This window comes from Anopheles bellator, chromosome X (genome assembly GCF_943735745.2).
Source record: "Anopheles bellator chromosome X, idAnoBellAS_SP24_06.2, whole genome shotgun sequence".
Classification (NCBI taxonomy): domain Eukaryota; kingdom Metazoa; phylum Arthropoda; class Insecta; order Diptera; family Culicidae; genus Anopheles; species Anopheles bellator.
Window position 1 is genome coordinate 3,950,844 of NC_071287.1, and position 18,516 is coordinate 3,969,359.

Genomic DNA, 18,516 nt, shown 5'->3' on the forward strand with positions numbered 1-18,516 from the left:
TTTAGATTAGGCTCCATGCTTATTTGCTTTCTTGTCCTAATTTTTTACTCCCCAAACTGAGGAACTTGAGCCTGGCTAATGTGGCTTAACATTTTCGAAACGTGTTAATTTGAGAATTTCGAAAGAGCCCGAAACTTTCTGTTCCCCGCTAGCCTTGGCATCGTAAGCTGCAATGGCCTTCTTATCGCGTAAACCCGTAGGCGCCTGTACCATATCCGATGGAATGGTGTAACGCGTAATCCACTGAATGGAGTTTATCGTCGACCCCCAGCCCCGGCAGATTTGTGATATCGACACTGGGACCCTCCGATAACGAAGCGCACCAACCGGGAATTGGAAAAGCCAAGCTTACCTGTCACCAGCCGTCCCAGCTAAACACGTTTCCGTTAGTTCGCAGCACGCCAAACACCCCAAACACCAAAGCTCATAAACCTCCACCATCCATCCTGCGACCCCACTTTCCCCCCCGCGCCACCCCTTGTCAATAACCCTACAACCTTTTTGGCTACCCCTGCAAAGGGTTGCCACCCTGCATTGCCACCCATCTGCCCAAAGTTGTGCGGGATAGTTTTTCGTAGCTTATTGGATGAGAGAGGGAATGAGAGAAAAAGAGATCGAAAGCGAAATACAGCTTATAAACAACAACAACCCTGCTACACCTATAACGATGCATGCATCCACATACAACTCAAAATAAATCTATCGTGGCCCGTTGGCCGCCATTAGAAGAGTGCACAGCTGGGCAAATTTACTCGACTTCCAGTGTCGGTTGGATGCGCTTTGCGGTTAGCTTACCGCTGGCAATTGTGCCATTTTGCGCGTTTATTTGTGATTGATTTTTTAGGCCACCCGAAACTGGAGGCCAAAAGTTCTACTGAAAATTTGTGACAAAACTAAGTACACTGTTATTGGGCTGCAGGAATCCTTCCTTCGTTGCTCTATGAACTGGAAGGCGGTTGGTGTAAATGGACGACAGTGCCGTTCTTACCGGTGACTAAGTTCTTACAAGATCAGCGGTTTACGGTTCGTGTTTGGTGAAATTGAACAACATACGTAGGTCTCTGTAAAAGCAGGTGCACAGTACCAGTGCCTAGAATCACAACAACCAATGACGACAGCTGTTTGCACTTCCAAGCAGTGCTACAATGGGTAGTTCCAAGTTCAGCGATTATAGCTGGAGATGGTAAAGATGGAAATTTTCCTACGGTGGTGATGAATACTTTACTGCTACTGATAGCACATTGATGTTGAAGTGAAGTACTTTATTTGTAAACTTAACTTCGACTACGTTGCGATAGGCACTGACCGGCGCAGTGGCCCGAAACGCGTTGCTCGGAATCATGTATTGCAGAGGTATGGCATAACGAGAAGCTCAACTGATACCTATTGTTTGTTTCCTTTTTTGAATTCTTCCACCGAACTTCATGGCATAAAATGGGGGTTTAATATGGTTACTTTATTTCCAGTTAACCAGCACGAGGACAACGACTACGCGGGCAGCGTAGGGGTCGAGAAAGATGATGTATCGTGCGATCTAAGCGAATTCGAGGACGTAGTCGAACCGCTGAACCGCACGCTACAACAGCAACCCCACCGCCCGGATGCTGTGCCGCCGTGCGCAGCGCCCACCGCACTCTTCACTGACAGCTACTACTACTGCCCGCTTAGCCACGAGTACTACCGGCGACTGCCGGTTCCCGACTGCTGTCATTACGACCACTATCAACCGAAGTACTCGCACAACACGTACCAGGAAGTGGACGACGAGATGGAGGAAAGGGAAAGCATCTATCTCGACGCGGTGTCGGTCAACTCGGACGGTGCGAACCGGAAGTCATTGTATCTGTCCCGCCAAACCGTCTATCATTCAGCCGAGGACGTGCGGTTCGGCTCGGTGGACTCGGGCGCAGACCGGACGTTGGGCAGCGTCGACAGCAGCAGCATTCGCACCACCACTGATGCCCTGCTGCAGGACTCGCGGCATAATGGTGGGCTGTCAAACATGCCCTACGTGCCGCGGGCCACAAAGACGAACGCTACGAAGGGCTTTATCGGCGGCATACTGAAGCCGGTTCTGAGCACCGAGTACAACGAACAGGTGCCTAGCACTAGTCACTCTAGCTATCTTCACTTTCGTACCGATTACCAACCCGATTTTAAGCATGATATATCCAACTCGATAGTCACCTATGAGTTGTGGAAGTCTAGGGTAAAAGTACCATCTTTTCATTTTAATCTAACATCTCAACAACTTTCGAATGGCTTCTCTAGTCTATGTTCGTCTATCTCACACTCTCTTTTCCTCTCTCCCTCATTTTCTCTCTCTCTCTCTCACTCTATCTATACTTTCCCTTTCTGGAGAGACCTATTCCCCATTTTTGATAATTAACGTATCCGCGCTACACAATGCTTACCTAAGCTGTACACATTTGTGACGCCCGGAGTTTATGCTGCTCAATCCGGCGACCACATTCTGGGGTCCCGCAACCCGGTCAAGGTCATCATCGTTATGATGATTGCGCTCTGCCTCCGGTTTTGGACGGAAACGGTTCAACGCACGTCTAGCCATGCTAATACATTTATCATTGTGCTACAAGCATCAGCGAGGCAGATGCTTACATTTAGCCCAACCGACGAACAATGTTTTAAACATCGTGCTGATCTGACAATCACTATCACAGTCCGACGTACGACGGATGGACTATGGTAGACTTGCTCCTTACACAAGATCACACATCTTGCGGGTGACTTCATCATCACACACAATTCGTCGTGTATCATAGGATGAAAAATTTTCGTTTTGCGCGAGGAAGTGGTTTGTTAGTCCATAATATTAGCGGTTATGGAGGAATGATAGGTTCGGAGAGATTCCGTTACAAAAATATTAGATGAGATATGGACGTGTGCAAATTATATATAAACTTTAGAAGGCGCGAGAATGCTCCCCACATGAGAGAAACATAAGTTCCCTCTGTTAGCGCGAGATGAGAGAGAGAGACTAAATGATGAGTGAATAAGCTGTAACAGCATCTCAGATACTCCCTGTTTAACACCCTGCTCCGGGATTTTTGCTCTGGTTTCTTCTTGATAATTTTTACCGGGAGAGACCGATCTCTGTCGCCGTACGGAACCGGCAAAGCATCGCAAATCGCGACTGAGATTTGACCAGAAGAGCGGCAACTGTGCCATAAGTGTTAGAGAAGAAACCGAGCGAAGTAACCGATCTAGTCGAACAGCCAGTGCGAATCGTTTGGCGTATCGTGGGGAAACGCGTTAAACTATGGTGTTTGGCGATCCCGTAACATCGCCGAGGACAGCAAACGAAGCGCAGCGGGAGGAGCCGGCAGCGACGGAGACCGGGAACGCCACGACGGCGACAGCGACTAGAACGATAGTAACGGCGAATAAATGTCAAGTGAGGGTGAAAGCTAAGTAAACGGTAGCAAACAAGGTTTCTTTTATCGTTGCGATTCCTATTCGCTGGTAGTGAAAGTAATCCGCGTGCCGCCAGTCTCCGAAGTTTCCCCGCAAGAATTATCCAGTAGTTACTGTTGCTGTTGCTGCTGTTTGCTGCCGCTGCCGATATCACTAGCGCAACTAGCTTGCTCTGTAATCATTCCACTGAGGCTCGTCGAACTGAACAGCCTTCAATCTCAACTAGAACACCTGATAGCGATAGCCTCTTCATGGCGGTCTAATTAGATGCCCGGCGAATGATCAAGCAGGTGCCAACGTGCAACCATATGTTACGTACGGCAGCGTCATATACTGCCAAAAAGTGGCCCGTATGAAACGCGTGATACTGAAAACTGCATCGAATTTCCGTTTGTAGGAGTCTCATAAAAAAGCCATTTATAGAAGCATAGCCAGATGCACGAAGAAGCGGGGGGCTACGGCGAGACAGATGTGGCGTGGAGATGTTCGCAAAATGCTTGTCTAGGGTCTCTTAAGCCCGTTTGTCACAATTCTCATTGTGGCTTGCATCGGCTCGCAGCGTCGGTTGTTTGAATGGAAGTTTTGTAATACTTTTGGTTTTCTAGCTGTGCTTGCAACACGAAGAAACAAAGCAAGAATTTAAGTGGCCTAATATTGAACCTAACTGAAACGCAGATTCGGAGCGCGATAGAGACGGTGAAATGTGTAAAATCTGCCTGAGACTGCACAGGAACTGTGGTGGGGTAGGATCAGTTGTCCGGGTTGGAGGACACAGCTTTGCTTATTTTTAGATCATCGTACTATTCATGAGCACCATGGCTCATGGTTGGTTGTTTTTTTTTACGTGTACCACTCTAAACTGCTCCAAATGTGCTGAGTTGCATGATGCCATTTCCCGGAGAACCGGTGTACGCAGCATCACAGAGGCCGGGAGGGAATCTGTTCCTTTTGTATGCGTGTGTGAGCGTATGTGTGCATGTCATGTGTGGTATTTTGCAGGGCGTTTTCTGTACACTTACTTTGTATTAAAAATGTAACTGAACGAAACGCGCTCTTTTATAAATGGCGCAAATGACACGCCACAGTCCAACCACAGTCGTTCGTGTCACATTCTTCCGTAATGCTTTCTGTTCCTAGTAATAGTTCTTGGACCAACAGGTCATCCAACAATAGCGATGCGACGCGACATATTTTGCCATATTTTTAACATTAAGAACGTTTGCCCTTCAACCTTCAACAAGATCAGATTAGAATTATACATTCTTACATCTCACCTACGATTACATGTCGTGCTAATGTAGTAACCAATCCAATCGGTGTTTAAACAACTTTCCTCCCATAAGACATAGTGCTAACCATGGCAAGCGCTACGGATGCTTAACCCTAAGACAATTTGCTTGTGTTTTTTACTAGGCAGCTTTTCCCGTTGCTAACGTATGACTCTGTTGTGCCTTTATTCCCTCAAATGCCCTGAAACATCGCAGACATGGAATTACTTCCAGGACCAGAAACGTATCGTCGATTATGTGTTGGCGTACAATGGCGAGGAAACCGACCCGGCGGCGGTCACCAAACGAACCTTGTTCCAGCGCAACCTGGAGTACGAGGGGCTGGAGATCGAAATGGAAAACTGTCAGCGGATACACTTCGTGAAGATTCACGTCCCGGAGCAAGTGTTGTCACACTACTGCGAGATCATGAAGATGCAGATGCCAATGAAGAAGCTAGACAATCAAGACAAGATCATTACGCGGGACTTTAGCATCCAGAGCACACTCGTGCGGTGGTTCCGGCGCCCGCTCTTCAACTTCGTCATCATCGATCGCAATATCTTCGCAGCGCCCGAGTATCGGTTACTGTACGAGTACTCGCGCGACAAGCCGTACTTGTTCAACGATCAGGAGCCCAATTTCTTTACGCCCAGTATACGGATTGCGGTCGTCAACTTCATCCTAGAGCGGGCGTACTTTAGCGAGAACGTGGATGACAAGAAAGATATTGGCATCGGGCGGCTGGTGGAGGATCAAGTGTACCTAGACGCGTACCCACTGCACGATGGTTGTACAGATGTCAAGTCCAGCTGCCAACGGGCGCTGCTGCTGCAGGAATGGGCTTCAATTAGCAAGTGGATCAAGCACCAGCCGCTAGATTACATAAAGGAGTACTTCGGTGTCAAGATTGCGATGTACTTTGCGTGGCTCGGCTTCTACACGCACATGCTGATACCTGCGTCGGTGGTCGGCTTGATATGCTTCTTCTACGGGTTGCTCACATACCGAGACAATCGCATCAGTCAGGAGATCTGCAGTGACAACCGCACGATCATGTGCCCGCAGTGCGACGAGCACTGTGACTACTGGTACCTCAACACCACCTGCAACATCTCGAAGCTGGCGCACATATTCGACAACGAAATGACGATCGTCTTCTCGATCTTTATGTCCATTTGGGGTAGGTATCGGACGTGTCCCCACGGGACACATGCGACACGGTTTCGATACGTATTTTCACGAATTTTCGCACACTCTTTCCAGCTACCCTGTATCTCGAAATGTGGAAAAGATATTCATCGAAAATTCAGCACCGCTGGGGCATTACCGAATACTGCTCGCTGGCAGAGCCCCCACGGCCTCAGTACCTGGCCCGGTTGAAGAATATTAAAAAAACAATGTTTAACATTGCCACCGGTTCGCAGGAACCTTCACCGCCGTTCTGGACCAAGAAGTTTCCCAGCTTCATCTATAGCTACTCTGTGATTTTCCTATTTGTAAGTTTTGCAAATATTCCGTAACGTTCAAATAAGCATTTCTAATACTCTCATTCGTTCTACGTTCGCATAGATTTTATTAACTATTGCAGCCGTGTTCGGCATCGTTGTTTACCGCATGTCGCTGATGACGTCACGGAACATATACGGCGATGGCGGGTCTGTATCGGGCAAGCTAATCATTTTTCCCGCCACGACTGCTGTTATCAATCTGCTCGTTTCGACCGCCCTCACCTACGCCTACCAGTACGTCGCGGTGTATATGACAAACGTGGAGTACCGCCGTACACAGACCGAGTATAACGAGAGTCTCAACCTGAAGATCTACCTCTTTGAATTCGTCAACTACTACAGCTCTATCTTCTACATCGCGTTCATCAAGGGTAAATTCCCTGGCTATCCGGCCAAATACAACCGCATATTGCACCTACGGCAGGAAGAGTGCAGCCCGGGCGGGTGCCTGATGGAGCTGTGCATCCAGCTGGCCATCATAATGGTTGGCAAACAGGCCATAGGGGCAATCACCGAAATTCTGATACCGTTCCTGGTACAAAAGTTCAAGGAGTTTAGAAGTGTACTCGGCATCGAGGCTGAGGGTAGCGACAACGGCGAACGCCTTATATGCTGCAACCAGTGGACCAAAGATTTCAATCTCATCAACTGGAACGATCGGAGCTTGTTCAACGAGTATTTAAAAATGGGTAAATCAACTGATCGAATGTTTGTTACCGGATTCCCCTAAATCGTTCTCTTGTTTCCCATTTTCTACCACAAACCCTGTCCAGTGATTCAATACGGTTTTATAACGATATTTGTGGTGGCTTTTCCACTGGGGCCGTTCTTTGCTCTGCTGAACAACGTATTCGAGACGCGGCTAGATGCGAAAAAGTTTCTCCTGTACTACAAACGCGCAGTGCCACAGCGGGTACGCGATCTAGGCATCTGGTACAATATTATGCACGTCGTCGGGAAGGTTGCTGTCATAGCAAGTGTAAGTGTCTTTCGAGATACCTGTTTTCAGTGTGGGCTCTACTAAATGGTTTCTCCTGTTGCAGGCCTTTATCATAGCGTTTTCCTCTAATTTTATCCCTCGGCTGATGTACATGCACGTCGTCAACCCGACGGGCACGGATGAAGGCTTCGTGAACCATACGCTTGCGTACTTCAATATTTCACACTTTGAGCAGCACGTAGCGCCCCTGGAAAGTCAGTACTCGAACGTGAGTATCTGTCGCTACTCGGAGTACCGTAACCCACCGGAAGATGTTCGCCCCTACAAGCGGCCCTCGATCTACTGGCAAATTTTGGCGATACGGCTGACGTTTGTCGTAATCTACCAGAATCTGGTTAGCTTCGTGCAGATCGTTGTGGCGTGGGCGATACCGGATGTGCCCGGTCGACTGCAAGACCAGATCAAACGAGAACAGTACCTTACGAATGAATACATTATCGAGCAAGAGAAGTTGAAAATGCAGCGCACCAGTACTGCCTTCCCTCCGAGTGCACACGGTGGTGAATGTGTTGCACGCAACGGACACATACCGTCGGAGGATGGTAGCCTGCCGGGGGAGAAGATGCATAACGCTACTGCTGTTGAGGACGGCGGTAACTACGCCGCACACCGCCAACTTGACGACGATTACGACCCATTTCAAGAGTGTGGCATTGTAACGTCCAGAGTGTAGCCTGCATGGGAAGGGGATAAGGGGACAAAAGGTACTGTCTTCGCACAATGTAGGGCAGTCAGCTAACCGTGCTGGGCGCGTATTGCGTACATAAACAATGCCAAGTTCCTTCATATATGTAACTAACTAAATTATTCCCCATTCTACATCGGGTATACACGGTACTGCTAATCATATGGAAGTTGCGTAAATCGCCTCCTGGTGTGGTTGAATAATCTTGTTTTCGTACTTCTATTCTGTTTTGGTTGTATCTGAGCTGCCTTATTAAAAAAAAACAGAGAACAGAGAAAAACAGAAATTCTCCAGGAAATACAGTACATTTGGAATTGCTATTTGTTTGTTTTTCATTATATCGTAAGAAAGAAGCGAAGGCACATGAAGAAGTGTAAAGTACAGTGCTAAAGAAAATTGTACTCCGCTACGGTACATGAATGCTTTGAAGTTCAATTATATCGGAGCAGTATGCAATGGCTCTGAAATAAATCGACCCCGACCCGTAACGCAGTGACAACAACAACACACAAGATGTGAAGTTAACGTAGTGCCACAATCTCTAACCGATTGTTTTCGCACAGTAAACAAACCCCATTTGTGTTGCTCTTGGTTCAACAATCGCTAAACATACATGCAAGAATAATAACAAAAACAACGATTACTTCACTTGGTACGTTGCAAACGCGCTGTCATTTTACGGACCTTCGTGCTTTATATAGAGTTATAATAGTGACGACCGATCGCACTAGTGTTCGTGATGCCCAAGACAGCTGTGTTGGTTCTTAATGTGATTTTAACAAATTAATGGCAACCAGACAGCAACCAGACATCGCCCGAACTGTGTGTGAAGGTGCGGTGCTGCGAGCAAGCAACTGGCTTCCGTAGTGAGAAATGAGAAAAAATGATAAAACTGGTGCTGAGGTTGGCAAACAAGAAAAATTATCTTCCTAACATACTACAGTATGCCAGTGAAGTGGTGGTGCCCAAACTCGCAGTGATACCACGCAGTACGAGTCAGTGGCATTGAAGCCAACGCATCAACAATCACCATTCGCACCATGGTTCCGAACGGAGGATACGCACTGTCCATCGTAATAATGGCCATCTGCCAGGGTGGTGCCCTATCATCAGACAATGCCAGCGTAATGCACGGTGGGGTTGCGTCGGCCAATGCGAGTGCAGCAGTCGCGGAAATCATTGGTGCCCTGTCGGTCCCGTCCCCGGAACAGAAGAACGACAACGTAGTGCCCATTCCCGAGCACCACCAGTACGATCGTTCGCAGCGCATTGTGCCACGGAAGGGCGTCATAAACGATATCACGCGGATAGGGACCGCTCCGCACTACGAAATCAACGGCTCAGGCCAGCACACAGGCACGGCGGTGTCCGCGGTACCGAAACCAGAAGTCCGTGCAGCCACAACGGTAGCGCAGCACTCGTCTCCGACTGCCGCTGCCGCCAACCACACCAACGTTACAAAAGGTGAGCCACCGTTGGGGAACTCCGCTTCGGGTCACTCGATCACCAACAGCTCGGCCGGTGCGTTACCCACGTCTGCACCGGGCACAGTGGCACCGCCGGTCAAACTGTCCCCGGCGACGTCTGCACCATCGGTGCACACCGCGGTGCCGCCAGCAGTGACCGCCTCTGCATCGAACCGGACCGTCACTGCACCACCTTCCCCCGTAACGACAATCAAAACGTCGACAATGTCAACCACGTCGACAACAGCGCTGCCGAGAACGACAACGACAGCGGCTCCTTCGAAACCTCCAAAGAAGCCAAAAATTGTGTTTTCCGTCGAGGACGAGCCGAAGTTGCTGCACGCTGCCAAAACTAGCTACTTCGTGTCGCCGTACGATCCCGTCGACAGTGAGGACCGGCACCGGGTAGACGAGCCGCTGGCCCAGCTCTCGCAAGAATACATTCCGCAGCAGGGCGGAAGCGGCTTGCCGAACGAGCACCGTGAGTACATCCTGCCGATCGTGACGCTCATCTTCGTTATCCCGCTGCTGTTGGGACTGTTCCTGCTGTCGTACCGGCGGGCCAAGGAGTTCTGGCTCACGCGCCACTACCGGCGCATGGATTTTCTCATCGACGGCATGTACAACTACTGAGAAATCCCGTTGACGGAACGTGAGAAAGTGCCTTGCCGGGAAATGCCGTTCGTTAGCCGCACCACCCATTCTCCACGGTACGCGCGTGATCCTCGCGTATCAATCATCCCCAGGATCGTAAGTTTAGTGAAACATCGCGCTGTAAATTTAAAATCTAAGTAATCCTGTTGCGCCGTGCGTCGTTGTATGTAATCCATTGTGTATAAGGCCCGCAAGTTACGGGTGATTGATTTTTTGACCCCCTTGTCGGTCGGTGTTACAAAGAGAAAGTTACACTCGTCTCTAGGTGAGGTTTTTTTTTAGCTCTTTTCCTACGGAATGTTTTTTCCTTTTTAGTATCCTTTCTTTTTATCCGCATATAAAACTATCAAATAGACGACAAGCAATATTCACAAGTTCTTGTGTGCCTTCGCTTTCGCTTGGTAATATCACCTCAGCAGCAGGAAAGCTGCGAACTGCGAACTGCGCGACCGCGCGATCCTACTGATCGGGGTACGTTTCACGAACCGGCTCGAGCGTGGTCAGTATGTAGTCCCGTTTTGATTGCTTCGAGCGGTGAAACAGGTCGCTAGTGCCGTGCAGCCAATCGAGCACACCGAGCACGCCGTAGCACTGATTGAACCTGCCGAAACGAAATGGGTGTGTCAATCGGGGTGCGGGAGTGCGATCGGGCCGCGATTAAACTACCTACTTGAGGTGGTGAAAGTCGTGTTGCTCGGGACTGGGCAGGAACGGCAGATGGTAGCCCGAGTGGACGTGTAGCGTGTTGGAGATAGCCAGCGTGAACCAGAGCCAGGCGACGGAAATGTGACAGCCGGTCGTCCACACACCAACCGCGATCGGTAGCAGGTTGCTCAGCACGTTCTCGATCGGATGCGCGTACATGGCGGTTATTGCGATCGGTGCCGTCCACTCGTGATGCCGCTTGTGGATGTAGCGGTAAATGCGCCCATCGTGCAGCAACCGGTGGCTGTAGTAGAACAGCACCTCCTCGATCAGCACACATACGGCCAGCTGCCACACGATCGTCACGAACGTTGGCAGCTCGCGGATCATTTCGCGGCTCTGGGTCGGGAGCAGCCGATACATGACCACCAGCAGCGGGAGCCCGGTGCCGAGTTGGTTTAGTAGCACCTGCTTGATGACGGCCCGGAGGCGCTCCGGATCGACCGGCTCGTTCGTACCGGGCTGTACCTTGTAGCGGCGCATAAACGCTGGTCTGCCGGTCACGTCAAGCAGGGTGTAGATCGTCCCGATTGTCCAGTACACCACCGACGTATAAACGTATGATCCGATGGTCCACAGCAGGAACGGATTGTCACCTAGTTTCGGATGAAAAGGATGGACGGTGGGGGAAGGCAGGAGGCGTTAGCGCAGTACAAAAGAATTGCCATCAACCGCAACAAACAGACATCGCAAGCTTATCGCCCTTTGTTCTGCCAAGGGTCTCTTTTTCTCTCTCTCTCTCTCTCTTGCTCCTGTTTCCTCTGTACCTCTGTGGGGCTTAATACGCACCTACAATGTCCAGGAAGCCATCCCACAGCGACTGCCACAGACTTCCTGATGCACCCCAAAATCGGTGGAACTGGTGCGCCGGAAGGTCAAACAGCTCAACCGTAAGCGACATGCCTTCGGTGCTGCACTAGAGCACTTTCCGGTGGCGAGCGGCGATGGAAAGAAAGCGGTTCACTGAAGCGCTGATATAACGGTGCCGTGTTCTTCTGCTTTCGGTTTTTGCGTTGCAGAACACTCCGAGAGCGCAAACTGCGCGACCAGCCGCGGGCAAAGCACAATTGATTCGACCCGTGCGCGGCTACCGAGCCGGAGATCTCGCGCTGGACGGCTTACACAAAGCGGCCCCATCGCGGCCGCCTTCTGCGTGTGTGTATTCAGCATGTGTATGTTCAATTGCTTTACAATTACATCGCCAAATGGCGTAGCGTGTAACGCCGGGCTCAGATCGTGCGCAGCAGCAGCGCCCTGCTACTTACCAGTGCACTATAGGACAACCGTACCCGCGGTGACGGTATTCAGAAGTATACAAAACACTCGCAAATCGAGTGCTCCGTAGGTGCCAATGTTCCTAAAAATCCGCCATGACATGGGCGGTGTATTAACAATTAAAAAAAAAATTTAATAGAACCAAAGTTACGAATTTACCTATAGTGCCGTTGCCTTCGAGGTAGTGCGCGAACTTGCGCGAAGCTGCGTGTACACAGCAAATAATCGGCGTGAGGGCGAATGGGCGAATTGGAAATACGGGAGGTACGATCGCGAGATTCAGCATGATCGACAACTCTCACTTTCTCTCTCTCTCTCTCTTTTATGCGCATGTGCTGGGGTGGTACTACAATAAACATCGAGCGTGGCCAGATTTGAGATTTTTGGCGTCCAATTCGCGGCGCTATCAAAAATCGAGGGTTGAAGGTTATTGCCTAGCATGAATCTGTTTTTTTTTCTTCTTTGTTCTTGGACCTTCTTGACTTCCGACAGTAAGATAAGCTTCCGCGGTGGAGCACAAAGGGCGCCAATCTATAAGCACCGCCGCCTTTCGCCTATCAAATTAGTGATAGACGAGGGAATAAGGTTGGCCCATTAGTGGGACTTCCGGTACGGCCCCTAAACAATGTACCGACTACGACGGGTGGAAACGATTCTAATTGCTCCAGAATATTGAAGGCTCTTAAGGACAGGTTCCAAGCGATGAACACCTGATATACAAGCATACGCGTAGACGTAGCAGTAGTTGGTGTAATATCATTTAACATACTTTGAGCATCACTCTTCTTTTGTCTTCTATGGGAAGAACTTTACTCCTATTTACGTCAGTTCTGCCTGCTCGATGACGAAGATACCTGCAATCCTTCAGTGCTTTATGTTTTGACAAAAATTATGCAAAATTTTCTATAATAGTGTTTATGCCCAGTAAAATGTAATGTCGTTTTATGCCACTGAGACAACACTAGCTGGTCGCTATTTCAACTTCGCATTGGAGCAAACCATCCGGGACTCTGGAATGAAGACATCAGGGACCAGCGCTGCTACATGCTTCCGGATAGAGGAGGAATATTGAAAGTGTGGTCAGATGTAGTGGGCTTGTAGAGCAGGGTATTTCCAAAGAAGTACACATATTTTGCAACTCTACTAAGAATGCAACGAATGCAACCCCTCATTTCCTAGCAACGATAGCGATGGCGCCATCTATGCGAGCGCCAAGCCTAAGTTCGCGTTCCCCGTTGCCGATTGCCATGACTACCTGGTTGAATTACTAACTTCTCGTGGAACTAACCATAAAACAGATTTTCATTGTCAGCATGGTAGAGCATGTTTTTGAATAAGTTTTTAAGGACTTCCATCAACTATCCAATGCAATGCAAATCGATTTTCATTACAAGCGCCTGGAACAAGTCCAAACACAATTGTGCACATCATTTTCTGAGTGATGTGCGTGCAGAAATAATGCACGAATGCGCATTCTCCAAACTGATACACTGCCTTGTGTACTCTTTCCACGGTAAAAGCCCTTTTACTTCTCATTTTATCTCCCTTTCTCTTTTCTTCTTCTACTCGCTCTCTACTACTTCTACTTCTCTCTCTCTCTCTCTCTTTTTCTCTCTTTCTCTCTCTCTCTATCTTGTTTGGTTGTGGTCGGGAGTCCTCTTTGCTGGGCCAAATAAGGCCCTCTCAATGAGCAGTTGGCGTTTGTTTTGCTTTCTGGTTTCGCTTTGTAGTGAACTGTGCAACAGCAGTGACGGACTGGTGTACTCTAAGGAGTAAAACGCCGCCGAATAAAGGCTACTCGATCAATTCCAATCGTCATTCAGCTCTGGTACGGTGCAGTGCGAAGAAAGCAGAGAGGTCTGAAAGGTATTTAAAATTTATGGTGAATCTGAGTAAGGGAGTATTCGTCAACAAAAAAACCCAGGACAAAATAAGGGGAAAAGGTGCATAAAGGGGATACCGGGAACGTGCGGCGTGGGTAATTAATTAAAATAAATATTGTCAAATGTTTTGGCTAGAGCAAAAAATGACCCCCTTTCCACCTGCAGTAGACGCGACCAGAAATCTTCTACACACATGCAATGCAGTTTGCCAGTCAGTTGCTCCGTTCTAATCGCTCGACAGTGTACATCTAATGTGGCACCCAAAGAGCAAATTTGTGCAGATTTCCCCAACCTGTTTCGAAAAGCATTCCGTAGCGTTCGAAATACGCATTGCATTGCAACGCCAATTGAGTACACGTAATAACACTCCCGGCAAACCACAACCACTGTCGACGTCACACAGCACGGCGAGAAAATCGATGAATTGATTTTCCGTGGCACCCTACGGGTCTTAAAACAACAACAACTGTTGAGCAGCTATCTACTACGCAATATACTCGTCACCTACAAAGGGGGGAAAAAACGGAATCAATAACAAACACACGCCACAGACCCCCCGAGAGAGGTTTAGTGTTTTCTTTTAAAATTGATTACCACGAACTGAACATCATCTGCTGTATCATGTGTGCGAAGGTCGCTGATATTGTGTAAAAATGTAGTTCTTCTTGCGGGGCAGTTTTTTTTTGCTTTTCTTCACAATCGAAGCCCTTCTTACACTTATTCTGCGTGGCAACAATGCCACCAGTTCCGGTCCGGACCATCATGCGTTTGTTTTGCGTATTTACCCAACCGGTTACGCGTAGTCGAACCGGTCGGGTGTGTCGTTCTAGCGTCGAGGTGCGACACTACGATGAAGCTTAACCCAGCACCACAATCGGAGCCGGAGAAAGATGGCGAACAGCAGGGACTGGTCGCTGGGACCAACAACGCCATCGCGCCGCCATCAACCACACCGCAACCGATGGAATCCCAAAATCCACGGCTTCTGTCGTCGCTCTACAGCTTTCTGGTGATCGTGAGCATTTTTCTGATCGGATTCGCTGCATTCCGCAACACGCTGACATGGTAAGAAGGCGGGTGCCGGGGACTCGGGAAATCAGGATGTCGTGAGAATAAGATTACACAGCGGTTCAACAAATCTGCACACACACTCATATACTCACCCATGCATACAGGCACTTACAACGGTTCTGGGGAGCTTCGGGTGACTTTTGGCAATCGCAGTGGGATCGCTTCATCGACTTCACCGGGGACGATCCAGCCCGGCTGTGGGTCTTGACGACCACGCTGTTTACCATGTGCGTGTACTGGTTCTTCGGTGGCATCTACACGCTGTTCGACCTGACGTGCTGGCCGGCCGTGATCCACCGTTACAAGATGCAGCCGGGCACGAACGAGCCGGTCGACCCGGGTCGGCTGCTGCGGGTGATTGGCACCGTGCTGATGAACCAGATCGTCGTCGGTGTGCCGATGGCCTACGGCATGTACCGGGCCATGTGCTTCCGCGGGTTGCGCGACTTGCGCGAGCTGCCCACCTTCCACTGGGTGCTGGCCGAGCTGTCGTTCTGTATCTTTGTTGAGGAAATCGGTTTTTACTACGCCCACCGGCTGCTCCACAGTCACCATCTGTACCGCTACATCCACAAGCGCCACCACGAGTGGACCGCCCCGATCGCGATCACCGCCATCTATTGTCACCCGGTGGAGCACGTGTTCAGCAATCTCGTGCCCCCGTTCATCGGGATCTTTCTGCTCGGCAGCCACGTTGCGGTCGCCTGGCTCTGGTTCACCCTCGTCATCCTGTCGACGCTGAACGCCCACTCCGGCTATCACTTGCCGTTCTTCCCCAGCCCGGAAGCGCACGATTTTCACCATCTGAAGTATGCGTATGCGGAGCTACTAGTGTTCCGTTTTTTTTCATTCCCGCTTTTGTTTGTCGACTTCTAGGTTTAACCAGTGCTACGGTGTGCTTGGTGTGCTCGACCGAATACACGGTACGGATGCGCTGTTCCGGGGCACCAAGGCGTACGCGCGGCACATCATGATGCTCAGCTTCATACCGGCGCGCGAAGCGTTCCCTGAGTCGACCAAGAAAGCGTTCTGAACCGGAACAACCGGAGGGCTGCCATCGGCCTAGGGCTTGGCCTGCCGGCTTTCGACGAGCAACCAGACAAACCACAGATCTCGCTGGCTTTGCCTACCAGCAGTCCGGAGTAGTTTGGTCAGGACCCGTGTTGCAGATGATGCACAATGAGCGACGGCGAGACGTGCGGAGAAGAACACACAGTGCTGGTAGACACTAGGCGAAACGCCCACCCCAAACAGCACCAGTATTACACAAAGCGTAGCACTAAGAGCGGCAGGCAGGCAGAAGAGGGTTGGGAGATGATAGCAAAGTTAGGCGATAGATCACGGATAGATAGGTCCAAGCCCAAGGGCGAGGTGTCGAAAGGGCGCTGGTGACTATCAGGTCCAGGTGCGCACTGTGCGACAAGGATACACGCTCTAGCATGCTAAAACCGTGGGTTTGAGGGCCATGCGCGGGATTCGCGCGACGCGCTGGATCGGTGTTTTCCTCAGGACCCATGGATCCCTTCTACATACAACGAGCTCGAGCATAATATAATTTTACATTGAAGCAGGTATTTTTCTACAGCATACGCGGAATGAAATTCCGTGGCACATGCTTTGTATGTTTAAAAAAAAGGGAACGTTCGCGTGTGCCTCAAGTGTGTATCAATATTAGTGATTATTGCATTTCTTTCCCCCACCCCAAAAACCCCAGGCCTCGACCCCATCGCCCACCAATCCCGTCGAAGAAGGTTAAAGTATAATTAACGGTTTACGAAATAGAAAACCAAACCCATTACAATTGCATAACTGTGGCAACAAATTTCTCAATTTTCATACCCAAACACACACCTAGTCCGAAATATCGTAAAAAGCACAAACAGTGCTCACTGTTTCGTATACACAATTGTTATCATATCTATCGGAAGATATATATTTAGACTGATTTTTGCTGTTTCTCTTCGAGCGACGCGACGTGTGAGCTTTGTTGTTATGTTAGTTTAGTGCTACAGGCGGCAACCCTACCGATAAACGGTTGGCTCGCGTGCCGCCTTGCGTGCTTCGCCGCGTAATGACTCGTAAAATGTATTCGATCACACTCAACATCCATTGAATTATCAGTTTGCTTATTTCCTATTCTAACCAAAAAGTTTGACTTACTGCGTGTGCTTTTTGCTTTTATTAGTGCAGTAGTAAGTTCATCCGTTTCAGTAGCGTAAAAACATGCCTCGCATGTTTCGTGTTGCTGTGTAGTATATCTCGAGCGAATGTGTGGTCATAACACATAAGAGAAAAGGCCATAGGCAATGCCCGGAAAAATAGGTGAATATTTTTTGGCAAGATTCGTTGAGTTGGTGTGTGGCTGACAGTTTGTTTTTTGGAGCGCTCTTCTCCATCGAATATAGCGTGTAGCGCATGTTGCCACGCTGTGGGTTTTGTGCGTCAAACCTCATGTTTACGATACCCAATGGTTTTTCTTCTACCAATAAGTTTTTAAATTCCTCCTTTTTTTAGCCTTTTACTGTTTTTACCGTTGCTCCTGCTGGCACACTGGATCGCAGTGTTCGTTTTACTTTGTACGAGTATTGGCTTCGCTCACACACCGCGGACCGCACTTTAAAATATATCCATCGTTTAGTGTAAAAAGGACATACCTAGTTTTCAACTCTCTGTTTTTGCTTTGTACTGCTTTCTTAGGAAACCCAATACGCCGTTGGTTCGCTTGCTTCGTTCTGCAACTTGTATGGTGTATGTGTATGTATTTCCGTATTTGTTGGTTGTGCCCTAAGCTTAAAAAACGACGTGCGTTATTATTGTGCAGACCATTCTTTCAAAAATTCAAAATACACAACTTTGCAGGATTGTGTGTACAACGGTGTCACTCATCGCCTATTAGCAGCACAATAGAAATGGTCCATGATTTTGGTTTCATTCAATTTCATTCATTGTTTATGTTAAAGTTTCCCTTTTCTTGCGTGTTTCCATTTCTCTTAACTTCTGGTCGCAATCTTTTTATTACTATTAATAATGCGTAAGCGTGTAAGATTAACGATCGTTTTGCGACTGAGGAAAAAGTATAAACAAAATTAATACCATCTTAGAAGTGTTATTGGCGGCATCGGAGGGAACGCGAGCAGATGAAAAGAAATCAATAGGATCACGAAATAATCCACACACATGCATTGCATGTCCACCGCGCAGTTTATGTTTTTTGATATGCTTTTCGCTAGCGTGGAGCGTTTCCGTGTGGTGTTAAAAATACGATAAAATATCTGAGGGAATGGATTAAACATCGCTACATCGTTTGTGCGCTTAACGCGTAAAACCATTTTAACTCGATCACAGCTAGCGTCGATATAAATATATGTATATATGTATGATGTAGGTGTATATCTCATAAATATATGTGTTGAATTTTTTTTATAAGCTCGTGCCGGATTTAAGCATAACGTTATACATGAAACCATCCTAAAAAAACCAATAGGTGTAATCGCTCGCACAGGTCTTTAACGTTTCGATTTTTAAAATAACCCGTAACTAGTACGGCCGAGAATATTCCTTTT

At 48.7% G+C, this 18,516-nt stretch overlaps 4 protein-coding genes across 5 annotated transcripts; 3 read left to right on the forward strand and 1 right to left on the reverse strand.

Annotated features, from left to right (window-relative positions):
* Positions 1–1,211: 1,211 nt before the first annotated feature.
* On the forward strand, positions 1,212–8,158 carry LOC131213162 (anoctamin-4). The gene is made up of 7 exons (XM_058207141.1): positions 1,212–1,353; positions 1,467–2,209; positions 4,920–5,886; positions 5,970–6,202; positions 6,276–6,903; positions 6,988–7,193; positions 7,258–8,158. Exons 1-7 carry the CDS (start codon positions 1,341–1,343, stop codon positions 7,885–7,887), a joined length of 3,420 nt encoding a protein of 1,139 aa, XP_058063124.1. The 5' UTR covers positions 1,212–1,340; the 3' UTR covers positions 7,888–8,158.
* Positions 8,159–8,708: 550 nt separating this feature from the next.
* Positions 8,709–10,495, forward strand: LOC131213995 (spore coat protein SP96). Its single transcript, XM_058208285.1, has one exon. It carries the CDS (start codon positions 8,940–8,942, stop codon positions 9,996–9,998), a length of 1,059 nt encoding a protein of 352 aa, XP_058064268.1. The 5' UTR covers positions 8,709–8,939; the 3' UTR covers positions 9,999–10,495.
* LOC131213997 (fatty acid hydroxylase domain-containing protein 2-like) lies at positions 10,090–11,821 on the reverse strand. Its single transcript, XM_058208286.1, has 3 exons — positions 11,514–11,821; positions 10,690–11,320; positions 10,090–10,620 (listed from the first exon to the last, which is right to left on the reverse strand). Exons 1-3 carry the CDS (start codon positions 11,623–11,625, stop codon positions 10,479–10,481), a joined length of 885 nt encoding a protein of 294 aa, XP_058064269.1. The 5' UTR covers positions 11,626–11,821; the 3' UTR covers positions 10,090–10,478.
* A 1,908-nt stretch (positions 11,822–13,729) lies between these two features.
* Positions 13,730–16,689, forward strand: LOC131213549 (fatty acid hydroxylase domain-containing protein 2). 2 transcript variants are annotated; one of them, XM_058207612.1, is made up of 4 exons: positions 13,730–13,865; positions 14,686–14,947; positions 15,058–15,762; positions 15,830–16,689. In XM_058207612.1, exons 2-4 carry the CDS (start codon positions 14,733–14,735, stop codon positions 15,984–15,986), a joined length of 1,077 nt encoding a protein of 358 aa, XP_058063595.1. In that variant the 5' UTR covers positions 13,730–13,865; positions 14,686–14,732; the 3' UTR covers positions 15,987–16,689. The 2 variants fall into 2 exon arrangements, with proteins under 2 accessions (XP_058063595.1, XP_058063596.1); XM_058207613.1 differs by lacking the exon at positions 13,730–13,865 and adding an exon at positions 13,909–13,977.
* Positions 16,690–18,516: the final 1,827 nt, after the last annotated feature.